A 12,349-nucleotide genomic window follows, 5' to 3' on the forward strand; every position below is an offset into this window, starting at 1 on the left:
AGGGATCCTTGGAGCAGCTGGCAATGTGGGAGCATGTCATGGACCTGAGGGAGACAAAGCTGGGACCCAGGTCATCGAGGGCCTCACATGCCATTCCACAGTGTTTCCAAGTTCCCTGCAGATTCTGGGCATGTGCGTGGTTTATTGTGATTGTTTTTCCTCTGGAGAAAATCTGCAGGCAGTCTGCACTTGGACCCAGGGAGTTGAGGGGCTTCCCTTCAGGGCATCCGTGGCATCTTGGCTGCCACTTTAAAGAGATTGGGGGGATGGCACCTGGGTGGCTCCGTGGGTGAAGCGTCTGCCTTCAGCTCCGGTCATTACCCCGGGGACCTGGGATCGAGCCCCGCATTGGGCTCCCTGCTCAGCAGAGAGCCTGCTTCTCCCTCCCCCTCTGCAAGTCCCCCTACTTGTGCTCTCTGTCTCTCTGTCAAATAAAGGAAGAAAATCTTTTTTAAAATAAAGAAAGAAATAGGAGTGAAACCCTCAAAACCAAACAAAAACTCCTTTATGGAGGCCCTAGTATATTATATTCAATACTCTATAGACAAGGCCTCACACCCCTCTCAGGCAGCTTGATCTCAAGACTATGGCCACTTCTCCAGCAAGATGGAGCAGTAGGGTCCATCCTCACCTGTCCAGTCCCACCTGGACAGCCCTGCCTCTGGTCTTACCCCCAGCAGCACCGCCAAGCCCCAGGGGGCAGCTAGAAGCCCATCAAAGCCCGTGCAGATGGCCCCTTCATCAAGCAGAGAGGGAAGTATTGATCTTGTCTGAGTAATCCCCAGTCCCCCCGGACTGCGATGCTTTTTCCTCAGGCCTCCAGGCCCGGTGAACCCACAGCATACAAATCCAGGGTACAGATTAGAGACTCGGGCCGCATAATAAAAACGAAACTGCCTGCTTCTGCTCTACTGTACTTTTATCCCGGTTTTAGAAGCATGTCCCTGCCCTGCCCCCCATCATCCACAGCCCCCCAGCACTTTCAGGACTGACTTCATAGCATTCCCATTTTGAAATAATGATGGCTTCTCTTTTCATGGAATGAGTACTTCTGGGACTGTTTTAAATATTCTTCATAAAGCCAGTGCTCCTCCTCAGAGCAGTGTTGCTGGCAGGGATTACTGTCTCTTTAAACATTTAACACACGAGGTTCACATCTTTGACTCCTGGACCCACAGAGAATGTTCTCATTCCGAGAGGTTCCCAGGGCCCCTCTCCTTAAGGGTGGGTCCGTCCTTGGCAGAACCCTGAGTAGAGACTCCAGACTCTTGGACTGATCTCCTTATGTAGCATTAAAGTATATCCAGTGAATGAAAGTAGTTCCTGTTTATTCTTTGACTTGCAGCATGTGTACAACCAACTGGCACATGTTTGGCTTGTGCTCCAGAGTCTCTTTGAAGCCCATCAAGGTGGGAAGAGGCTTCTAGCACAAGAGTCATACTGGGCTGACAGCCTCCCCGGTTCTGAGCTGGGTGCTCCAAGCCCTTTGTGGCTGGTCCAGAAACTGAGGACTACAGGGGGAGGTAGAGGGTCACATCAGGGCAGGGGGGGTAGGTTCCTGGAGTGGGACAGATCAGCTCATCCTTTTTAAAAGAACAAAGGGCTTTAATGTCACCCTGGCAGGCCTGAGGGTGGAGCTCAGAACAGGTGTACCCTCAGGACGTGTGTCCAGGCCCTGCAGCAGCGTCCACTGGGGCGCCAGTGATCCCAGCCTTGTGCTCCTTTCCCAGGGCCAGCGGGGAGAGTGATGCAGCCAAGGTCACCCCGATAATTAGTGATGAATCCACGACTGAACCCGGTCTCCTGACAGCTCCACATCACCTTTCCCAGCACGCCGCCTTTGGTTATGTTAATGTAGGCCAGAGAGAATGTTCTCTTCAGAGTATATAGAAGCAGGTATTGGCTGAAGGGAAGCCAGGATCTGGGTTTCTACCAGACTGCTCTTTTAAATAAGCAGCTCCTAAACACTTGGGTACTTAACTTTCCCTATTAATCTTGTGGGATACACTTTTAACAGAAGCCTCAGCTCTGCTGGCTTAGTGGGGGTGGCCTTGGGCCTCACGGGCTGTGTGGCAAGCATTTGAGTTGATGCCATCAGTGCTGTGTAGTGAGAAGAGTGGCACCCAAATGCCCGAGCCCAGGCCTGGCTCAGCATCCATGGGTGGGAAGCAGGCAGTAGCCCACAGCAGCCTGTTCATCCGTGGTCCCTAATGCTGCTAACGTCACAGTCACCTTGGGGAGCTTCTTCACCACACCCATCCTGGCCCCCAGTGTAGACTTCCTTTCAGAAGCTGAGGGATGGTGCCTGGCACCATCTCACCTCTGCACTCCTCACCTCTGCTGCTCCACACAGTTTCCACTCTGGCCTGGAAGCCCGTACATAGGCAAGGTGAAGACTCCGCCTTTGGCGAGCCCGGGAATCCCCAAGGACAGGCCGTATGCCACCAAGTAAATGCAGTATCGACAATCCCTGACTTACAGGAGTTCAACTTAGGATTTTTCTACTTTATGAGGTGCGAAAGCGACACACATTCAGTAGAAGCGATAGTTCGAATTTTGAATTTGGATCTTTTCTCAAGCTAGCAATGAGGGAGTGGTATGATCCTCTCTCATGATGCCAGGCAGCAGCTGCAGCACTCGGCCAGCCCCACCTCCATGAGGTGACCAACCCCCAGGCTGGCAACCATTCTGTGCATCACTTTGAGTACAGTATTCAGTACGTTACATAAGATACTCTGCATTTTATTATAAAATCGGCTTTGTGCAGGACAATTCTGCCCAGCTGTAGGCGAGTTAAGTGTTCAGGGCACACATAAGGTAGGCCAGGTTAAGTACATTAAATGCACTTTCAACTTAACAGTGAGTTTATCGGGATGTAACCCCCTGTCGTGAGTCGGGGAAGATCGGTACAACAGACTATCTATCTATCAAGATTTTATTTATTCATGAGAGACACAGAGAGGCAGAGACTCAGGCAAAGGGAGAAGCAGGCTCCTCGCAAGGAGCCCGATGTGGGACTCAATCCTGGACTCTGGGATCACACCCTGAGCTGCCGAGCCACCCAGGCATCCCCAGACCATCTTTTTAGAAGAGTAAACTGCCAAGGAATGATAGCACATTGAGAGCTTCTGCCCCCTCCCTGTGTCCTGCTGCCCCTTTTCTGCATGCCGTCACTCTGTCCTTTGTTCTTCCCCAACAGATAAAAAACAAAACAAAACAAGGTCTTTGTGGCCACCAGGAACCCTGGGCTCTGTGGGGCTGACCTTCAGCCTTGCTGGCCCTACCCCTGTCCTCTCTCCCCAGCAGCTGACCAGAGACCACCAGTAGGAAGAGGAATTTGGTCTTGATACCCTCTCTCTTCTGCATCCCCTTTATTCTTCAGCCTTAGACTTGTGTTTGCCCCCTTGCCCCCCTCATTCTGCATGGCCAGAGACTCATGAGATGCGGAGAGCTTCGTGTCCAGCCCTTTTGGGATGGGCATTTGGGATGTAGCAGCAGGCAAGAGTCAAAGGGAGAGTCGTGTGAGTGCCAAGAGCTGGGGCATGAAGTCCTCCCTCCCTGAGAGTTCTGGGGGCCATTCCTTTAAAGGGAGGAGGTGGCCTGGGTGTGCTGCTCTGGACCTGCCTGAGTAGGCAGGTCACTTAACCTTGCTGTGACCACTCCCTCTCGGAAATGGACAGGCTCCTCACAGCGCCCTCCCACAGTGGTTGTGAGGATTGGGCAAGAGAAAGGGAAAGACTCACTGTGAGTGGGTGCTGCTGTTCAGTGCTTTCCCTAAATTGGCACATTTAATCCTTGTCCAAGGTCATGTGGCTCATAAGTAACAGACAACACTCAGGCCCACATGGTCTGGCTCCCAAGCCCCGATGCCTCCCAAGCTGAGTGGTGTAGACCACCTCATGCGGGGCCGCAGCTCTTAACAGGCAGCTCTGCTTTGGCTTTGGCCAACACAACTCGTGATCTCCCAAGCACCCTCTTCTTCTCAGGTCCTGGAGTGAAGACGTCAGCCTTGCACACAATATGGTGGGGGAGCTTCGGGAGTCTTGTTTTGACTGGCATCTCCTTCACCAGAGTGTTGACTGGCAGCTGTTTCTTGAAAGATTCCTTTCTCCCCCAGAGCTTAGTTCCTTGCCAGTTTGGGTGCCCAAAGCCCTTCTCTGCCTGTTTGAGCTGGGGACAGAATCTCAGTACACCCAAGTTAGCAGAGGAGGAAGAGGAAGCTGAAAGTGAGATTGATAAAGCCCCTAGGATTTGTGATGGGCAATGGGAATGTCATGCTACTCAGAGTAACTCTCCAGTGTGACACAGCCTTGAGCCAGAGGGGGAAGTGCACCCACACTGAGCCAGAGCATCTGCAGTGTTCCTTGCTTGGAGGTGAAAAGGGACACCTCTTGGCAAAGCCCCTGTGTGGCTGCTATTCACTGCTTTTTGGTTTTGTTGTTGTTGTTGTTGTTGTTGTTGTTGTTGGTTTTTAAGTAAGCTCTACCCCCAGCATGGGGCTCGAACTCAAGACCCCAAGATCAAGAATTGCAATGCTCTGTGGACTGAACCAGCCAGGCACCCCTCCCCACAGCTTTGTGAGTGGCCCTGTCTCTCCATGCCTGTACTTCTCCTGTCCTCACTGGTGTATTGTTACTTTCTTTTTTTTTTTTTATTTTTTTTTTAATCTTTACACTATTTTTTTTATTGGAGTTCAATTTGTCAACATATAGCATAACAACCAGTGCTCATCCCGTCAAGTGCCCCCCTCAGTGCCCGTCACCAGTCACCCCCACCCCCCGCCCACCTCCCTTTCCACCACCCCTTGTTCGTTTCCCAGAGTTAGGAGTCTCTCATGTTCTGTGTCCCTTTCTGATATTTCCCACTGATATTTTCTCCTTTCCCCTTTATTCCCTTTCACTATTTTTTATATTCCCCAGATGAATGAGACCATATAAAGTTTGTCCTTCTCTGATTGACTTATTTCACTCAGCATAATACCCTCCAGTTCCATCCACATGGAAGCAAATGGTGGGTATTTGTCGTTTCTAATGGCTGAGTAATATTCCATTGTATACATAGACCACATCTTCTTTATCTATTCATCTTTCGAAAGGGCACCGAGGCTCCTTCCACAGTTTGGCTATTGTTTCTTGTCTTCTCTTCCCTCCCTTACCATGGGCTCGGGGGCTGCTTTCATCTGTTCTCCGATGCTTTCCTAACCAGCACTCACTGGAGGGATGAATGGCCTCCCTTCCTCCTGAGGGGCATTAGTGCCCATCGTCAGCCTCCCCTGCTGGTCTGGGTGGCTTTCATCTCCCAATGGAATCTTATGAGCCGTACTTACATTACAGTGGGGCCCGAGCCTCCACCGGGCTAACACAGAGTAGATTTAAATTAAATTAGTTAATAGCAAAAATATTTTGTTGCCCCAGGCCTGTTGTTTTTTTTTTAATTAATTAATTTATTTATTTCTTTATTTATAATAGTCACAGAGAGAGAGAGAGAGAGAGAGAGGCAAAGACATAGGCAGAGGGAGAAGCAGGCTCCATGCACCGGGAGCCCGATGTGGGATTCGATCCCAGGTCTCCAGGATCACGCCCTGGGCCAAAGGCAGGCGCTAAACCGCTGCGCCACCCAGGGATCCCCCTGTTGTTGTTTTATTTTCAACATCTTGGATGCTGAAGAAAAAAAATTAATTAAAAAGAAAAAACCACTTTGTTATTGAAAACTGTAAAACAAGAAAACAGTGAAGGTAGAATGCTTTTACGGAAAGGAAAATCATCGTAGGGTGAATTTTCCCCGCATTCTACAGCCATGCCTAGCCTGGTGCTTTGGAGTTTGGTCACAGGAGCCCCAAAACCAGTAATGGAGAAGTTTGTGAGGAAGGGAAAGAAAATATAACAAATCTGGTTATTAAGATGGTCCATTAAGATGTCTGTCATTAGTGATGGGAAATTAAATGATCATACCAGCACGAGAAAAAAAAATGCCACCGTTTGGCAGTTTAAGGGAGTAATTTATACTGGACCTTTAGAGAAAGTGGCTAAATTTGGCCAGGTTGCCAACCGACTAAGAGAAGCTAATTAGGTGCCCTATCTGGGAGCTAGATGCCAAAACAGCAATGTGGCATATCTGGAGCGGGATCTAGAGCACATTTTCTGGTTCATTCAGTTGTTCTGCTCTCAAGTAGCCAGGTATCCAGCAACCACATTTACAAATCCCCAGCCTGCATTTCTGGTCTGTACTGTGGCTTCCCAACAACTTCACTGGGCTGAGACGTGTGGGCAGACGATGCCTGGGCACCTGCGGCATGCGCCTTTTCAGAACCTGCATTGCTGGCTGGGGGTTCCTATTGGGAGGAATGGCCCAGGTTTGATTTGGCCTTGCAGTCTGGACTCAAAACACCCGCTGCACCTCACTAGCTGTGTGACCTAGCCATCTTCTCAACCTCTGGAAGTCACCATCTCCTCTTCTATAAAATGAAAACAAGGAGAATACACCCACTTCAGTTATGCTGCTGAATTTTATATGTTGGTCATATAAAATATTCCGTGTTAAAAATTCTACAAAGAAAAGCAAAGAAAATGTGCAGCCAAAAAAGGCCAATATACCCCCAGCCTGGGGGCATGACCTCTGAGTGGCCAGTGTGACTGAGGAACCTGGCCCCAGGACAGGTGCTCAGGCTACTAAAGTGGCTGAATCTGGGCTTGTCCCAGGGGACTCCTGGGGCTAGTGATGAGCTGTTGAGGAAGGAGCACACCCAGAACTAGGGGACGGCAGCACACCAGCAAGCCTGGCATCCCTGCTGTGACAGCACTAATGTGTAGGGCAGGGCTTGTTAAAAGCATTGTAAAATAAATAGTAGGGGCTGCAGAAAGAATTCTCCAGAAATTCTTTCTTTTATAAATTTCCCATGAAATGGCACTTGCCTGGGTGGTTTTATTTAGCAAGGGGTCTGGGTGGGTAGGAAGCAGCCTCCACGCACAGGGACCGACCCAGTTTGCTTTGCTGTGTTTTGTAGCCATAATTTCACCCCACTGATCACCACCCACCATCTTGCCAAATTATCATTACTACTGTTTAAAAAAAAAAAAAAGCATTGCTCATTTTAGAAAGCTGTCTGTCAGAAATGCTTAAAATAAAACCAGTCTGCGCTTGAAAGGATAAGTACCACTTATCTTGAAAGTCACTTGGGTAACAATTTCTCAGCAATGTTGGATACATGACCTGTAGCTATATTTTCAAGAAAGCGAGTACAAATGTCCCTGGTATGTGGCCTTTCGTGAGTGGACATTTTTAAGTTTTTTTTCTTTATTCAACAAATATGTATTGAGCACCTGCTAGATGCTAGGTGATGTTCTAGGCCTTGAGAGGATGTAACATCAACGAGATGGGCATGATACCTGTCCCCACAGAGCTTATCGTCTTGTGGGTTCTCCAGCCACCAGGCAGGCCATGGAAGTCCAGCAGGGAAAGAGTACTCATCTGGCATCGGGAGGAGCAGAGGGGAGATGAGAGGCAAAGCTGTAGCCTGGCTGGAAGGGAGGTGCACCACATGTGTGGCCATTTATTTAGGGCAGGTGAGGCTCAGGTTCTGTAAGTTAGGGAGCCTGTACCCTCACGCTTTGGGGTGTGGCCTCTCTGACCTTGGCTGAACTGACATCTGGGAATCTGGTGAGTTTGCCACTTACCATGTGGAACCTGGAGCGGCCCTTCCAGGTTCCTTCCACTGGATTGCTTCCCCCCACTGCTGCTTAGGTCCATTGGCACGTCACATGGTGTCTTGTGACAGGTAGAAAACCAAGGAGCCTACACCAGGTAGACCCATGTTTGTTTACTCCTGCTCAACAAAACTGATCATTTACTTGGTAGGGTTTTGGGGTTTTTTGGGTTTTTTTGTGTGTGTGTGTGGTTGTTTCATTTTGTCTTTAAAGATTTATTTTTATGTATTTATGATAGAGAGAGAGAGGCAGAGACACAGGAGGAGGGAGAAGCAGGCTCCATGCTGGGACTCTACTCGACGCGGGACTCCATCCCGGGACTCTAGGATGGCACCCTGGGCCAAAGGCAGGCACGAAACCACCAAGCCACCCAGGGATCCCCTCATTTTGGCTTTTAATCACAACATTCATAGTGACAAGAATCCCCAGTGAGGGACAGTCAGCTAAACTATGATTTTGAACACAACTGTCAAATTAGGTATCATCTATTAATTTGCAGATCAATGGCAGGCATTAGCAGCTTGTGGTATCAAATTGCAGAACTACAGGGGATCTTAGACTACTCCTTTGTTTTTCAGAAGGGATGTTGAGACCCAGAGACATTAAGTAGTTGGATAGAGGTCGCGGGACAGCGCTGGGACTTTAGCCCAGTGTGCATTCTTTCTGGTCACTGGGACCTCTAGTAGGGTCTAATGCAGTCGTGCCCTCGGCCCCTACTTGGAGTTTGGGGACAGTGGGTATGACCCACCAGGATGCTGAAATAGGCCATAGCTTTTGAAGAGAAGACCACACTTTGAGTGGCAAGGCTCCTCAACAAGAGTAATGGAAACGTGAGACTCGAAGGAAAGATCATCAGAAATTACCAGATGCTGGGTGACGGAATCATAAAATCTCTACAACTACAAATTGTGAGACAGAATGAAAATTGCAGGGACAGAAAGACCAGTTACCCTGCCAGGGACATCGGTCTGGTGTAAAGATGAAGTCGAATGTGGACAGGTGGAAAAGCTTCTCTGCATCCATGCTGTGTTCCCTGCCGTGACTTGGCTTAGGAACATTTCTGTGATCTGCCCCGTCTTCCCCTCTCTGCTGGCCTCTGGCCACACCCCTCCCTCAGGGGCTATCCCTGGCCTGGTAGTTGCTGGAACTCACGCCTCTTGCCTCCAGACCTGGATACTTTGCGTCCTCTCTACCTACAACACTCCTCCTCCCTGGTCCCTGCCCCCAACTCTGCTAACTAATTTTTGTACTTGAGATTTTATTTTAGATGTCCTTTTCTCCAAGAGACGTTCAGAAGCAGATTGGTTTATCCTATCAAGAGAACGCATTGGTTTTGTTTTCTCTGTGCTGGTTTCGGGTGGCCTCTGACTCCAGTTGCTATCCTTGGTTCCAGGTGACAGACCATGCCACCACTGCCCTGCTTCACTATCAGCTGCCACAGATGCCTGACGTCGTGGTCAGATCCTTCATGGTAAGTGGCCTTAAGAGCCGAATCTCCTTTGGAAACCTTGACTCCCTCCAGGTACGAGCCAGCAGATCAGAAGGTGGCTGCTCCGTCTCTAGATCACCAGGGCCTCGTAATGGGAGATGGGCCAGCATAGAACTGATTTCTTTAAACCGGGAAGGGATTTATGAGAAACCGTTTCCCACTTAATTAACTGGTGTCTTCTGTCATGCTGAACAAATGGTGGTTTCAGAAGTGATCTCCTAACACAGTTCCCCACATTGATTTAGTCAATAGATATTTATTGAGCTCCTCATCTATGCCAGGCCCTGTGCTTGGTACTGAGTGGGTAGCGGTGACTAAGACAAATCTTGCAGTGTCCCCAAGACATGTACATTTTCAGAGTTGAAACTTGGGATGGGGAACGACCCTCCAAACAGCCATTGCCCTGGTGTATGGGAGTCACCTCCTGCCATCCTATTAAGTGCTGAGAATTTTGCAACCTGGTTATTTAAGCATGATACCTGGAAATTGAACCAGAATGTTTACACCAAGAAATCAGCAAACACTACAAGTCAGGATTCCCCGCCACCCCTCAAGCCGATTCATCTGCACACCTCGGCCCAAATCTGTCACATGACCAACATTTGGCCCAAGCTGGCCCATCAGCCAGCTCCATCAGATCCTGGCAGAACTGGCAGCTGTGTGTTTCACATCATGCAGACATGGCTTCATGCTCTCACCTCAGTAGGCTCCATCTTTCACTGAGGCTAAAACTCCCTTTTCAGTTCACACTAGGAAGGCTGCCAGTTAGAGACCTACTCAGAAGACACCTGTTAGCAAGTCCAAATGAGTGTTGACAGCCAGGTGGAATAGTGCTTACCCGCTTCATCCCATCATGGTTTGCCTCAGCAAGTGAGCTTCTTAGAATACCTGCAGTTCATTTCTTGGAAGACACAAACCCGACTTATTGATCTGCTTCACGGTGCTGGGGAGGGTGAATGATCAAACCCAGGCACTCAGCTGGGGCCACACACAGAGCAGCTCTTCATGTGTCGAGAGGACAATTCAGCTGACAGTCATTTCTGGGCAGCTAGTCTTGCTATTTAACCTAACTTGTTGTCATGCCCGATTTCCCTTTGGTAACTGACTTTGGGGTTAGGGGAGGATTTGAATTGGATCAGCACTGAAGGATAAATAGTTTAGCTGAGTGATCCATCAACCTTCTCACATTTATTGCCAAACCCTCAAACACCTGGCCTTTAGAAGGGGGACAGTATCAATGGGCCATAGCCTGCCACCATGAAGGCAGCTGTGATGAAGATAGAAGGATTTGTATCAATACACTCGACCTACCTCTTCAAAGAACAATTTTCTCTCATCGATGTAATTCAGGACGACATTAAATGATGAGATTCATGTGCCCCTGTCACAGTGAGAACTTGCTTAACTTGCCTATTGTTGTGGGTTGGGGTTTTTTTTGTTGGTGGTGGGGGGCGGTGTGTTTTGTTTTGTTTTGTTTTGGTATTGAATCTCCTTGAGTTTGAGAATTGAGTTATGTGAGTCTCATCCTTATGTATGATGCCTGAGAGAACTCTGCACTCTGAACCACTCAAGTGTGTATTTGCCGCTTATAATGTTATTTGGTGGCACCAGGTTGTCCCTGCCCTCCCCCAGGTGCATTGGGCCACGTTGTGACAGTGAGCAGTGACCTCTGAAATCAAATTAGAAAGAAGGTATGTTGACCTCAGTGGAGAGTTTGAACATTGTCATCAATGCAAAGTCTTCCTCCACACGTGTCCATGCCCGCCCCTCGGCCGGGGACAAGGCAAGGATCAGTGCACATATTCAGGAGCCACAGGGCACAGAAGTAAAACGTGGTTATGTGCAGCCCCGAGCCACAGGCCATGCTCCAGGGCATAGCTGCTCTTCCAAGAGCACTTCCTGCCCCTAAGAGGAGGAATTTGTATTTTAAAAACTCCCTCAGTTGGGGTGGGGGTGGGGGTGGGGGAGGGCAGTGCCAGAACTGAAAATCAGCAGCATTATGACCTTGTGGATTCTGTATGCAGGGCTTTGTGAAATCACAGGCCATCTTTTGGGTCCCAGCCAACTTGAGTTCTCCGGCCTCGAGATCATTAGGCTTGACGGGAAGGATGACATTGGAAGCACCCAGATCCCATTTCTTTTATTTCTCTCTTCACTTCTCTTTTTAGACCTGGTTAAGAAGTTACATAAAGCTGTTCCAGGCCCCGTGCCAACGCTGCGGGAAGTTTCTACAAGATGGCCTTCCCCCGACGTGGAGGGATTTCCGAACCCTCGAAGCCTTCCATGACACCTGCCGGCAGTGACCGGCCCCAGCCCCAGTCCTGCCTGCAGGCCCCACCCAGCACTTCCCAGACAAGCAGACCAATGGCTCGGACTGTCCTCACTGCCCAGATGCCAGTACCGCCACTCTGCCCCGTTTTCCTAGCAGCAAGTCGTATGTTAAGGCCAATCCTCTTGCAGAGCAGATTCCATCTTGTGTTGATGGGACACATTGCACACTATAACTGGTATGTGGAAGGCAGAGAGGAACTTTATAGAACTCAGAATCAGGAAAATTTGCAGCACGTCCTTGTAAGCAGCTGGCCAGTTGATCCTCCTAGGTCTGTGTTCTAAGTCATTTTCACGAGCCGTTATCATTTGAAAGAGCCCATGTTCATACATATTGTCAGGCTGGGTGTTTTGTTTTATAACTTTTTTTTTTTTTTTTTTTTTTTTTTTTTAATAAGCAGTAAACCTTTTATACCCCGGACAGGGCTTTGTCTCCTGTTTCTTAAAGCACCTTCTACATTCAGTTGGGTGAACATGTGAGCAGATCTGGCCCTTTTGAAGAAAAAAAACCACTTAGTAATGTCTGCATTTAAAACATTGTTCTGAGGACACATTTCCTTGCATCTTGCTTTTAGGAGAGAGGGCAGTGTTGGCAAATACTCCATTTCAAAGACTTTTTTGCAGTTTGAAAAATGGATTGTTCTTTTTGAGGAAAAAAGCGCACAGATGTTTCTTTTTGCTAAAGCAGTAACACACGTACATACCAAAAGGAAAGGAATCTCTGCCCATGTTACCAGCTAGAACACATGTGAGCAGGCATGAGAGGGGTGCCTGGCTTGCTTGTACCATATTTTGTTCTAAATATGAGCAGATTCCAGCGCCGTCTGCC

General features: G+C 48.8%; 1 protein-coding gene across 3 annotated transcripts in view; it reads left to right on the forward strand.

Annotated features, from left to right (window-relative positions):
• Positions 1-11,941, forward strand: part of MED27 (mediator complex subunit 27) — a 203,912-nt gene extending 191,971 nt beyond the window's left edge. Inside the window, exons 8-9 of one of the 3 annotated variants that reach the window (XR_005364883.1) lie at positions 9,097-9,174; positions 11,361-11,399. Coding sequence is in view for 2 of the 3 variants with exons in the window: in XM_038548957.1 (XP_038404885.1) it covers positions 9,097-9,174; positions 11,361-11,495 (213 nt within the window). In the remaining variant the exon portion in view is untranslated. Of the gene's footprint in view, positions 1-9,096; positions 9,175-10,803; positions 11,114-11,360 lie in introns of those variants that run through there. The other 2 variants (XM_038548958.1, XM_038548957.1) reach the window with 2 other exon arrangements.
• Positions 11,942-12,349: the final 408 nt, after the last annotated feature.

This window comes from Canis lupus, chromosome 9 (assembly GCF_011100685.1).
Source record: "Canis lupus familiaris isolate Mischka breed German Shepherd chromosome 9, alternate assembly UU_Cfam_GSD_1.0, whole genome shotgun sequence".
NCBI classification, from domain to species: Eukaryota; Metazoa; Chordata; class Mammalia; order Carnivora; family Canidae; genus Canis; species Canis lupus.